Source organism: Hylobates moloch, unplaced genomic scaffold (genome assembly GCF_009828535.3).
Source record: "Hylobates moloch isolate HMO894 unplaced genomic scaffold, HMol_V3 SCAFFOLD_5, whole genome shotgun sequence".
In the NCBI taxonomy this organism is placed as follows: Eukaryota; Metazoa; Chordata; class Mammalia; order Primates; family Hylobatidae; genus Hylobates; species Hylobates moloch.
In genome coordinates this window covers 134,704,227-134,717,995 of record NW_026652280.1, presented here as the reverse complement: position 1 = coordinate 134,717,995, position 13,769 = coordinate 134,704,227, and the positions used below count along the sequence as shown (strand labels likewise).

At 42.6% G+C, this 13,769-nt stretch overlaps 1 protein-coding gene across 3 annotated transcripts in view; it reads right to left on the bottom strand.

The window, feature by feature from the left end:
• The window catches only part of TGFBR3 (transforming growth factor beta receptor 3), a 209,672-nt gene that overhangs the window by 172,609 nt on the left and 23,294 nt on the right, over positions 1-13,769 (bottom strand). For all 3 annotated transcript variants that reach the window (XM_032155374.2, XM_032155376.2, XM_058439581.1), the window contains exon 2: positions 10,576-10,749. In XM_032155374.2, the coding sequence (XP_032011265.1) occupies positions 10,576-10,663 (88 nt within the window). In that variant the 5' untranslated portion in view covers positions 10,664-10,749. The remainder of the gene's footprint in view (positions 1-10,575; positions 10,750-13,769) is intronic.

Sequence of the window (13,769 nt, the reverse complement as noted above, 5' to 3'; positions counted from 1 at the left end):
TCAGTCCCCAGAGCACCTGCTGCCTACTCCTTGGAAGGAACGTTCCAAGAGCTAGGGCATTTTTCAGCCCTCTAGAATTCCACCTGATTGACAGTGCCCTCTCAGAAAACAGAAATATGACTAGATTGAAGTTCCGGATAAGTGTTTTTTAGGCCATTCTGGCAGAGATCGTTTTAAAGAAAATGAAAGTCAGTGGCTCCCATGGATGTGGTGCGGGATGGGCCAATCATGCGCCTCGGTGCCGAGCAGGGTCAGTCCTGAAGGAAGGCCTCTTGCTGGCACACTTCCCGGAACACTTCCCAGAACACTCGCTGCTCCTACACCACTTCCAAAATCAGCGTGCTCAGAGCTCGGAGCTCTATGGGGTGATAAAGATAACCCCAGAGTTGGATTAATTACTGAAGCAAACAAGCTGAGAAAGTCTAATTTCCTATATACACAACCGTGTGCAAGGGCAAGCTTTTAGCAATTAAAGAGCTGTGTAGGCACATATAGATAAAGCTGTGTCTTGATGGAAGTGTTGATCACTGTAAAACACACCATCACTGCTGTCCTAAAATAATCCAAATCAATCAGAAATCCAGAAAGCTGGGTGGCAATTATACAGCCTACGATAAGGATGCAAAACAAAGAGAAACCTGGATTCTCTTGACTTGGCTAACATCAAATCTAGCAATAATCTTACTCATTCTTGGTAAACGTCCTCCCCTCCACTATATGCACATTCAGTTGCCCAACTAGTATTAGTAAACTGTCCTTGAAAATGATAAAAAGAGCCAGGTGCGGTGGCTCACACCTGTAATCCCAGCACTTTGGGAGGCCAAGGCAGGTGGATTGCTTAGCTCAAGAGTTTGAGACCAGCCTGGAAAACATGGCAAAACCTCGTCTCTACAAAAAATACAAAACTTAGGCAGGTGTGGCGGTGTGTGCCTGTAGTTCCAGCTACTCAAGAGGCTGAGGTGGGAGGATCATTTGAGCCCAGGAGGCCAAGGCTGCAGTGAGCTATCGTGCCACTGCACTCCAGCCTGGGCAACAGAGTGAGACCCTGTCTCAGGAAAAAAAAAAAGTAAAAGGCCTTGCATTAGGCTATCCATCCCAACTCCACACACACACACACACACACACACACACACGTCCATACAGGGCAAGGGAATCTTTGGGAAATGAACTCACCTTTCTCTCAACTACTGCCTCAACTCCCGTGTGTGTGTGTGTTGTTTGCACACGCATGCACGCACATGCTGTTTCTGTAGAAAAATCTAATGGAGAAGGTAAGTGGGGAGGTGCTTCATCACACTTGGCTATGCACAATATCCTCAAAGGGAATACACTCTAAAATGCAGGCTACCCTATCCACTCTGGGTCTTTTTTTTATTTTTGAGACTTAGTTTCGCTCTTGTTGCCCAGGCTGGAGTGCAGTGGCGCCATCTCGGCTCACCGCAACCTCCGCCTCCCAGGTTTAAGTGATTCTCCTGCCTCAGCCTCTCGAGTAGCTGGGATTACAGGCAGCTGCCACCATGCCACTCTAGGTCTTTTAATAGCAGTTATTTGCTCTTTAAAATAAAGTTTGGCACTCTGGTGATAACTGGTATCATATTTGACAATATCCTTTCCTTGTGTATCAAAAAGCAGAATTAAACACAAAACTGGTTAAAATAACCAGCTAAAGGCCAGGCAAGGTGGCTCACACCTGTAATCCTAGCACTTTGGGAGGCCGACACGGGTGGACCCCTTGAGCTCAAGAGTTCCAAACCAGCCTGGGTAACATGGTGGAACCCCATCTCTACAGAAAAAAACACAAAAATTAGCCAGGCATGGTGGCATGCACCCGTAGTCCCAGCTACCTGGGGGGGCTGTGGAGGGAGAATGGCTTGAACCTGGCAGGTCAAGGCTGCAGTGAGCCATGATTGTGCCACTGCACTCCAGCCCAGGCAAGAGGGAGACCTTGTCTCAAAAAAATAAATAAATAAAAATAAGATAAAACAATCAGCTAAAAACAATAATAATCACAGACCAAATCAACTAGCTGTGTTCTAAGACCTGAGGGTTGGCAAAAAAAAAAAAAAAAAAAAAAAAGAAGAAGAAGAAAAAAACGGGAAGGGGCTTCTTTTCAGTTTGCTTTGAACCTTTGAGCCTATCCATCTTCTGTCCTTACATTCCCTGGTGGCAGCCCCCTGCCAGCACCCTCCAGCCTTCCTGCCGTTATGAGTATTACAGGCTTTGATCACTCGATTGGCAGACAGGAGATAACTATGGCAGAACCACCTCTGAGACTCACAGGCCATTAACTCAAATCCAAGATTTCTCTTTCAAGTATAGGATAAACAAATAAACTGAATAATGAAAATGTGGTATATACACACAGTGGAATACTGTACAGCCTTTAAAAAGAAGGAAATCCTGTCATTTGCAACAACACGGATGAACACGGAGGACATTATGATCAGAGAAATAAGCCAGGCACAGAGCAACAAATATCATATATGATCAAACTTATATGCAGAATCTTAAAAAGCCAAACTCATGGCCGGGAGCGGTGGCTCAGGCCTGTAATCCCAGACCTTCTGGAGGCCAAGGCGGGCAGATCACAAGGTCAGGAGTTCGAGACCAGCGTGGCCAATATGCTGAAACCCCATCTCTACTAAAAATATGAAAATTAGCCAGGTGTGGCGGCACGCGCCTGTAGTCCCAGTCAGGAGGCCGAGGCAGGAGAATCACTCGAACCCGGGAGGCGGAGGTTGCAGTGAGCTGAGATCACGCCACTGCACTCCAGCCTGGGTGACACAGCGAGACTCCATCCCACCACGCCCGCCAAAAAAAGGTCAAACTCATAGAAACAGTAAAACCAGGGGCTGGGGAGTGGGAGTGGAAGGACTGAGGAGATGTTGGTCAAATATACAAAATTTCAATTAGGAGGAATAAGTTCAAGAGATTGACTGTACATCATGGTGACTATAGTTAATAACAAGGTATTACAGTAGCCACTGCCACCACTGAGCCTAAGATGGCCATGACCCCTGCAGAGGTGACCTCCCCCTCACCTACCCCTCTAGGACTCATGCCTTCCTCAAAAATGCCTGGGCCATGGAGCTGGTGCCAGTCACGTCCTTCACCATGGGGGCCAATACTCAGCCCCTACCAAGTACAACATCATGACCAACGAGGTGATGCCCTGAAACTAGCTACTGCCCTTCCAAGGTGGTAGGAACATGCTGACATGCAGAGCCACCTCCAGGACCCCCAGTGCCCAGCTTGGAGCTGCCAAAGAAACTGTGACCACCTCACTTGACAGTGAGGAGGCCCCCTTCCTACAGCCCCCTATAAAAATGTGAAAAAAATAATATATTTTACACATGAAAATTGTTAAGAGAGTATATTTTAAGTGTTCTCACCACAAAAAATGGTAAGTATGTGAGGTTATGCATATGTTAAAAAGCTGGATTTACTCACTACAATGCAGACATGTATAAAAACATCATGGTGTACACCACAAATATATACAATTTTTATTTGTCAAGAAGTGCTAAGGATGCACTATACCAAAAAGACCATAGGATTTGTTGGTGCAGTTTGTCTGCAAAAGCATGTTTAAGTTCTGGTCCAACCAAGACTTGAATTATCTTTCTAAATCACTTACTTTCTCTAAGCCCTATTATTCTCATTCTAGAAATGAAGAAAATAGTGCTTGCCTACCCCCAGAGGCTGCTGTGAGGATCAAATGAAATACTTGTTATAAAAACATTTTTAAGATTACAAATACAATATGATATTATTAGACTCTACCAAAGGCTGCCAGCTTGTCCCATTCCAGACCAAGTATTAACCAGCTGGTATCTCAGCTTGCTCTCCCATAGACACAAAGAGTTCAGAGCTTTCTTAGCAGGAAAATAGCTCAGACTAAAAGCATCTCGATTTTCCTGTGGACTCTACCTGGAATTCCAGGTACATCCAGTAGAGCGGAAAAGAAATGTGTTTCTCAGTAGAAATCTGTGCACAGGTTGCAGGCAAGTTTCCAAAAGGATACATCTGGGTACTGAATTGAGACAGTGGAATGAAGAAGTTAGCCATTCCACCAACAGCCCACTAGCATCAACGCCAGCAGCACTGCTCCAGAGCTCACCTCAGCGGCACCGCTCTGACCTGGCACAAGGGGCCAGTGATAACTCCAGCCCTTCCAATAAAACTGATTTCCCTGAATTCTCCATGCGTGCCTCTTTTTCTCATTACTAAAACTCCTGGAAACACAGCCCTGCCTAATGTTGGCAAGCCTCAGAGGCAGCAGCTAATGTCTTTTAAAGATGTGTAGAACAGTTGGAAGGTTTTTTTGTTTTTGTTTTTGTTTTTTGCCTTTTCAAGTTTTTATTTTTATCCATTTTTTGTATTAAAAAGAAAAGCACAATTATCACAAATTACAAAGGAGGAAAGTAGAACTAGAATAATAAATGAATCACTTCAGCCTGGAAAGCAGGTATTTTCAATGATATTAATGTTATAACACAAGTATAGACGAGTTTTTAAAGCAAAACTTAGACTTAAGCCCATAGTATCAAGCACTTATTTTTTAAACTTCCTACTTTTCTTACATTAGGTAGATTACAGGATCTAAGAGGCCAATAAATAACCTAAGATAATTTCTTTTTTTTTCTTTTTTGTTTTTAACCCCAATAAATCTCTTGTATTTATTCTCTCTCTCTCTTTTTTTTTTTAACCCAAGTAAATCACCTAAGCTAATTTCTAATCAGGAGGCATTATGGTCCTTACACAGCTCATGTTCACCAAGAGCACAGTCCACCCTCCACCCTCAACAGTGCTATATGACAATGAAGGAACAAGGGAGGGGAGGGAAAGCATGAGTTTTTTGTTTTTTGGTTTTTTTTTTGAGACGGAGTTTGGCTCTGTCGCCCAGGCTGGAGTGCAGTGGCACGATCTCGGCTCACTGCAAGCTCTGCCTCCCGGGTTCACGCCATTCTTCTGCCTCAGCCTCCCCAGTAGCTGGGACTACAGGCGCGCGCCACCATGCCCGGCTAATTTTGTTTTTGAACTTTTAGTAGAGACGGGGTTTCACCGTGTAACCAGGATGGTCTCGATCTCCTGATCTCGTAATCTGCCCGCCTCAGCCTCCCAAAGTGCTAGGATTACAGGCGTGAGCCACCGCGCCCGGCCGAAAGCATGAGTTTTGTCAGAACAACACTAACACCGGGATATGGATATCCCCCGGCCCACCGGGCCCCGACCTCCTTCATTCACTCTCTACCACAGGCAGAGAAGGAAAGAAAGGTTTTCACTGAAGGCCCAGACAAACCCATGGAGCTGGAACAAGCAGGCTCCTATTATTCTAACTTGGGCTCAATTTACGTGCTTCCTTGTGCTCTGCCCCTCCTCCGGCCACATAACCAAAAGGAGGCCTTTGACAACCTTCGCCCCTCTGCTACCAGACCTCCACACCTTCCCACCAGTTTACAACTTTAAGGCCACTTTGGTTAAGTCAGAACACAAATAAAGAAGGCCCACTACTTGAGGGTCCTTCTGCTCTGATGACCTATGTCTGTCTCTTCTGAGGCCAAAGGGGCTTAATCTGGTTCCAGGATGTCACACTGGTAGCTACTCACCTGGTATTTAATCAATCAAGAAGAGGTTTATTCATCCCACACAGAGGGTCTCCTCCCTAGAGAAGGATCTAGTGGTTGATGGGCTGGATTCTAGAGCCAAACTGCCAGGTTCAAGTCTCAACTCTGCCACTTATTAGTTCCAGGACTTTGTACAAATTATTAACCAAACTAAGTCTCAATTTCCTTGTTTGTAAAATGGAGGTGATGATAATAATAATACCCATCTCATAGAGTTGTCTTAAATAAATTAGCTGGCAGAGATCAAGCCCTTGATAAATGACAGCCTGTGAGCCGAGCACTGATGGGTCTGAAGCTAATGAGGCTACATACTCAGCCTCACTGTTTGAGGTGACCATTTGAATTCCAAGATTAAACAGTGCATGCCTTTGGCTCCAAGGGATGGAAGAAGAGAGCATCCAAACCGCAGAATAAAATCCACAAGCCTCATTATGATATTTAAGATCTTTCATAATCTACTCCATCCTTCTTTCCAAATAGACCTCCTGCTACATTTCCATACCAGCTCTCCAGGTCATCCATTTATTTTAAAAAAATAAATAAATAAGCACCTAAATGCCACATCCCATGCTAGACAAGGTTTTCCCACCTGGTCAACTCAGTGCCTTCTTCTTCCTAGATTCTGTCCAGTCTTCAAGACAGAGCTCAAGATCTAGAGCTTCCACAAAGCCGTCCCTGGCTACTCTGACCCACAGTGCTTCCCCTCGTGACCCCTCTGAGGTCTTTGGGTTTTACTTGGCTTTCACTATACATTCATTATTTAGTTATATGGTTATATTTTATAAGCCTAACTAAAGTATGAGCAACTCAAAAGAAGGGATGAGGCTGGGCGCGGTGGCTCACGCTTGTAATCCCAGCACTTTGGGAGGCCGAGGCGGGCGGATCACTTGAGGTCAGGAGTTCAAAGCCAACCTGGACAACACAGCAAGATCCCATCTCTCCAAAAATAAAAAAGATAGGGTGGGAATGAATCTTACATTTCTTTGCATGTATATCCCTAAGTGACTATTACTGTGCTTTGTACTTAGCAAGGATCAGTGAATAAATGATTTAATGTTTCAGGAGGACATAAATGGCTCGAAACAAACCTATTACCATTCTTTCCAAACAAACGCCCTTCAAATCAATCCTCCCTCACAGTATAGAGGCCTAAAGGCTCAATCTCCAGACCTGGACTAAGTAGGTTTACAGTCCCACCTGCCATTTATTAGCTGTGTGACCTTAAGAAAGTTATTCGACCTCTCTGTGCTTCCATTTCCTCACTTATACACTGTGGATAATCAAAGTATCTATACTTCTTAGAGTATTTATGAGGATGAAATGTATGAAAAGTATTTATGAGATATGTATATATGAAAGTATTTATAATACATGTAAAAAACTTTGAGGCCTGACACACGGTAATTATTTGAAATATTCATCATTGCTATAACTACCCGGATGAGCTAAATTCAGCTCATCCAGAATGCCCAAAAAACCATTTTGTAAAGTATGCTGGGCCTACAGAGAAAAATATCAGATATTAGCATATAAAAAAAATTGTTTGCAGCCAGGCGCAGTGGCTCACGCCTGTAATCCCAGTACTTTGGGAGGCCGAGGTGGGCGGATTGCCTGAGCTCAGGAGTTCACGACCAGCCTGGGCAACATGATGAAACCCCATCTCTACTAAAATACAAAAAATTAGCTGGGCGTGGCGGTGTGCGCCTGTAGTCCCAGCTACTCGGAGGTTGAGGCAGGAGAATTGCTTGAACCCAGGAGATGGAGGTTACAATGAGCCAAGATTGTGCCACTGCACTGTAGCCTGGGCGAGTGACACTCTGTCTCAAAAAAAAAAAAAAAAATAACAAAATTTCCCTCTTCTTCATTCATTTGATCTATTACGTTGTGCAAAAGGGAAACAACCAATAAACTTCTACACCAAAAAGGCATCCATACCTCTGTGCTATTTATCAGTTGCCTCATGCTATTATAAAATCTGTAATTCATCCGGGGTGGTGGCTCACACCTGTAATCCCAGCATTTTCAGAGACTGAAGGGGGTGGATCACTTGAGATCAGGAGTTCGAGACCAGCCTGGCCAACATGACAAAACCCCATCTCTACTAAAAATACAAAAATTAGCTGGATGTGGTGTTGCATGCCTGTAATCCCAGCTACTCAGGAGGCTGAGGCAGGAGAATCGCTTGAACCAGGAGGCAGAGGTTGCAGTGAGCCAAGATGGCACCACTGCACTCCAGCCTGGGTGACAGACAGAGCGAGACTCTGTATCCAAAAAAAAAAAAAATCTGTAACTCTACTGTCCCTTCCACCTCAGCAAAGTTTTCAGTGTGTATTCAACTCAAATATATATATACTTGTGTGTATCTTTTCCCAAAGGCTTCAAATAGGAGAGGAAGATCTGAAGCAAAACTGATTCACTATCAAATTCATCAAGGCTGGATAGGGCCATCAAACTCACTCCTTTCCCATAAAGTTCCTTCTTCATTTGTGTTTTTCAGTTTGACCCAGGCATCAATGAAGGCAGAAAGCCCAGCCTCAAACCCACAAGGTGAGACTAGACATCTTGTCATCAAAACAGCATATTTTCCATCAAGCTGCTTCTCTCCCTCTTTCTCTCTCTCTCTCTCTCTTTTTTGGGAGGTGGGGGTGGGGGGTGCATTTCTACTACTTTTCGATGAGATTTTAAGTCAATTCCATTTTAATACACAGGCTAAAAGGCAAATAGCACTTCAATAATGAGACAAAATGAAACTGCTGATAGACAAAAATAGAGAATGGGCAGTTCAAATTCATAAACTGGCATTCAAAAAACAACAACAACAAAAAAGGCCTAGCAACTTTCTTCCAAGATATTTACAGCCAGGGGAGGTGGCTCATGCCTGAAATCCCAGCACTGTGGGAGGCTGAGGCCAGGAGATCGAGACCAGCCTGGCTAACACGGTGAAACTTCGTCTCTACTAAAAATACAAAAAATTAGCCAGGCATGGTGGCACACGCCTGTAGTCCCAGCTACTCGGAAGGCTGAGGCAGGAGAATCGCTTGAACCCAGGAGACAGAGATTGCAGTGAGCCAAGATCACGCCAGTGCACTCCAGCCTGGGCAACAGAGGGAGACTCTATCTCAAAAAAAAAAAAAAAAAAGATATTTGCAATGAGAGGAACATTCTACTTTCCAATCCATAAACCAGTTTCTGCCAGCTGACTCTCAGTCTACGTCTGCACACAACCCCAGATCTGAGTCTATTGGAGTCTTAAGGGAGATCTGGTTTCTTCAGTATAACACAGAGGTGAAGAGCATAGATGTAAAATCTGAATGTAAAATCTGGCTCTTCCACTTTCCAGCTACATGACACTACGCAAGTTACCTAATCTCTCCATATCTCATTTCATCATCTATAAAATGCCAAATTAACTCTACCTCCAAGTTGTGATTAAGTGAGCTCATTAAATAAGAATATCCTTATTCATTTTTATATTCTTTAATTGTTTAGCCCAGTGCCTGGATATAGTGCCCACTCAATAGATGATCGTTACTATCACTCTCATCTGTATGTGCAATTCAACAGCCAAAACCAAGCAGCTAATCACTTTTCAAGTCAATGCTTTTCTTGTTGAGACCTGCCAGTTTCCAGAACTGGTCCAACAAATGAGTTTTATGTAGCTCATTACAGAATAGACACAATGGAAATTATAATAAAATAGAGCAAATTAAGCTTCCAAATTTATTGAGTAACCCCTCACAGTAAGCACACTAAGATGGTGGTGTGGGAGATCAGATACTCTTAGTTAAGCAACAGTGTTTCAAGTCATTTGCATCTTTTCATCTCCAATCTCATTTGGCCTCCAGGAAGCTCAGTATATTTCTCTACTTTTTAAAAAGTTAGTAATCCCAGCACTTTGGGAGGCCGAGGTAGGCGGATCACCTGAGGTCAGGAGTTCGAGACCAGCGTGGCCAAAATAGTGAAACCCTGTCTCTACTAAAAATACAAATATTATATGCGTGTGATGGCGGGCGTCTGCAGTCCCAGCTACTTGGGAGGCTGAGGCACGAGAATTGCTAGGCTGAGGCATGAGAATTGCTTGAATCCGAGAGGAGGAGGTTGCAGTGAGCCAAGATCAGGCCATTGCACTCCAGCCTGGGTGACAGAGCAAGACTCTGTCTCAAAAAAAAAAAAAAAAAAGTTACATATTGAAATACGTGAAATAGGCAAAACTAAATACCTCCCAAGCAGCCTATGTCAAGAGTGTCACCTCAATCTAGAAGATCTATTTATTTGCTAATACAGAAAAGGACAAAAATGCTTTCTTGAAATCCTTATTCAGGGACAAAAATGTAAATACAGGTCGGGCGCAGTGGCACATACCTGTAATGCCAGCACACTAGGAGGCCAAAAAGAGAGGATCACTTGAGCTCAGGAGTTTGAAACCAGCTGGAGCAACATAGGAGACCCTATCTCTACAAAAAATAAAACATTAGCTGGGCATGGTGGCACACGCCTGTAGTCCCAACTAGTTAGGAGGCTGAGGTGAGAGGATCACTTAAGCCCAGGAGGTCGAGCCTACAGTAAGCCATGATTATGCCTCTGCACTCCAGCCTCGGTAACAGAGTGAAACTTCATCTCAATATATATATATATAAACAATCTATGCATGTAACAAAATTAAGTGGGATTATTAATTAGCGTATTTGTTCTCTACCTTCCTCCACCAAGGTTAGTTAGGTATCTGTGTCACTAACATGACAATGCCAGCACCAACCTAGTAAAATATAGCACAGACCAATGTATTATGCATCTATATAGTAGTCAAATATTTTATTTCCCTAAAGAACATAAATATTCAAGTTCTGCATGAACATCACATGGCCTAAATTCTTCTCAACTAAAGAGACTGGGACAAAATATATCCAAAATTATATAAAAAACATGCAATTTATATTATGCAACTTACCTGCAGTGGCTAAACAGGAGCTCATCAGGGCAAAGATGGCGATCACATAATGGGAAGTCATTTTTATTTCTCCAACAGTGCGTCTCATCCAGTTACTTCAGCCTGCTCAGAGCACAGGCAATCTTTGCAAATCAGAAGTAGTCTTAAAGTCCCTCCTTGCAATTTTCAAACTGCCTGTGAAACAAATTTCAATAAGAAAACTTAATGAAGAAACTTAATAAACAAACAGACACTAAAGTTAAACGGAGAATTTCTGAAAAGCGTAATATAAGAAATTTATCTTAAAAGATGCCAAATAGCACTCAAGCAAACTAGACTGAGGGCAGCGACTACCTAACAAAGATTTTTATAGCAAATACTTTTGCAAATGACATATTTGTTATTGGCATTTGTTTGTTTGTTTGTTTTTTGAGATAGAGTCTCGCTCTGTCGCCAAGCTGGAGCGCAGTGGCGCAGTCTTGGCTCACTGCAACCTCTGCCACCTGGGTTCAAGCGATTCTCCTGCCTCAGCCTCCCAAGTAGCTGGGATTACAGACATGCACCACTACGCCCGGCTAATTTTTGTATTTTTAGTAGAGATGGGGTTTCACCATGTTGGCCAGGCTGGTCTTGAACTCCTGACCTCATGATGCGCCTGCCTCAGCCTCGGCGTGAGCCACCGTGCCCAGCCCCGTTTTTGACATTTTAAATCTTTGGTTTTATAGAGAATTTTCAGAACTACCGAAGAAAATCAAGGTGCACCTGAAATATAACATCACCAGTTAAGTTGTGGTACCAAAGTAATCAATGACACTTGATACATGCAACCCTAGTGCCAGCAAGAAAACAAAACCAGCTGTGATTAGAGACTCAATCTAATGTTATAATAACAGGGTTATCACAAGGATCAAATTAAGTTGCGCTGAGAATCAATCTGAAAAAAATAAACATAAAAAGGCAAGGTTCTTATTTCAACTGTTTGCCAACATTTTAACAGGAAAAAAGTCTTCCCTGTCTCTCAGCCCATCTGAGACTATCTGGTTACTGGACTCAAGGATCTAGAAGGTTCTTTCTAAACTTTTCCTATCCAGAGTCTTGAATGAGAGTTTTGTGGTGGTTTACCTAACTTGAATATTCCTCACATGGCCCTAATGGTTACTGATTTAGACGCTCCAAAGTGTATTTCTCCAGCCCTCTATCACTGAGCCTGGCACAACTCACAGAAGTTCAATTAACAAACATGTACTGAGCATTTACTATGCTCCAGGCAGGGTTCCTTCTCATCATGAATAAAAGTTATGGGTAAAAGGGCAAAGACCCTCCCTGATCTAGGCGCTGGAAAAGGCAGAATGGTGGAGTTTCCGGGCGCCATCTCACACACCTGGGGGTTGTGGCCTTGTTATCCTCACTCAGGAAATATCACCCAACAGGAGCTGCCCGCCACCTTCAGAGACAAAGCCAATGTGGGCACTTGTAGATACAGTACAAAAACAATTATTTTAAATGAATTTTTAATTAAATGGTCTCAATTTATTGCACCAAGTGTCAAAGAGAAAGATATTTAAAATGGCTCTTTGCAATTGTAACATTGCCTATGAGAACGGGGGAAATAGGGTGACTGCAGGACAGGGGTGGGAGGGAGCAGAAGCCTTTTCACTGAATTCCCTTCTGGGTTTTGTATTAATACCATGTGCAAGTATTACCTATCCAGAAATAATAACAGTAAATTTCAAAAAGAATTTCTTAGATATGTCTTAAAACTAAATTATTATATAGCCAGGGGGCACCATGGTTCAATCTTGATATACGATAGTGATTAAAATCCCAGTATGAATAGCATATGGATTATGATAAAGATTAAAAATCTTCCTAGGTGTGAATCCAATCTGCCCCTTATCAAATGGTAATGTTAGGCAGCTTGCTCTTCATGAATGAACATATCCTGTGGTAGAAAATGTATGGTAGGCTGTTGTGAGGATTCAGTTAGTTAATATACATACACAATGCTTAGAACAGTCCCTAGCACATAACAACCAACCAAATAAATGTTAGCTATAATTACTGTACTGTATCAGTACTTGTCCATTCTCTTTGAGGTATTTATACCAATAAAGTGGAGAAATTAAGGTATAGCTATTTATATAACTCTTAGCTACTGTAAATCCAGTTCAATCTTTTGTTTACTGAAAAATAAACATTACAACAGACAAAAGGAGATAAGCTAAAGAGTGGACTCACTAAAAGAACAAAATTACCAGTCAGGTTGAGGCATAAGTCATCAATGACACAACGGTCTTGTCTCAAAAGCTGACTAAATTATAGAGATAATTTGGGAGCCATTAAACTGACTTATTATCCCTCAAAGTCTAACATTTCTGTCTCCATAATTCCACATCAACTCTGATCAGATGGAAATCTTCTCTGTTAACTTAAAAATTCAACCACCACAAAGAGTATCTGTCTCTATTTTTTTCCCTTCAAAATATTAGATTCCCTAAATTAGTGAATTGGTTCACAAGAACTATAGTGCCTCCTGCCTATATAATAATTTTGATAAGGAAAAACCTCTCTGAAAGAATATGCTATTTCAGCAAATGTTAAAGACAACTTTTATAAAGCAAATCCCTGTAAGGAGATCTCAGAAGAAGATGACTTCCCAGAGGATTTTATGAAGCACATAAACTGTAAGCGGCACGAGGCTTGTGGGAATATTTAATGAGCTTGCGTCACCCTGCCCACAGCTGCAGTGGGTCTGAGGGTCTGTGCTGCGTTAATCCAGGGGCTTAAACCAGGTCTGAACAAACCTGTGGAAAAGAAAGCACTTGGTTCCATTAAAAATATAGGCTGCAAATTGCTGACAAGAATATTGGGCAATTATTAAAATGCAGCAATTACAGATATAATAGAGCCAAGCTAAACAGTTTGATGCCCAAAGGCAAACCACAGCAAGTTTACACCGGATCTTAAAACATCTCTGAGGAAGTCCTGGACAAGTTGAAACTACACACTGCTGTTTGTAACAAAAAGGGAGCTTTTCTTCTTTTAGCTTAAAAGTCTCTCCATAATGTAACTTGTTCAAAAAGAAAATAAACTGCAGAAGGTTTTTGTCTAATCTCCCCAGTGTGGTGAAAGGCTCCCAAGGCAGAGGAGAAGCAAAAGGGAAGTGTGTCATTCTCATTCAGCTGAACTCCAGTTTTGGCCACAACTTGTACACC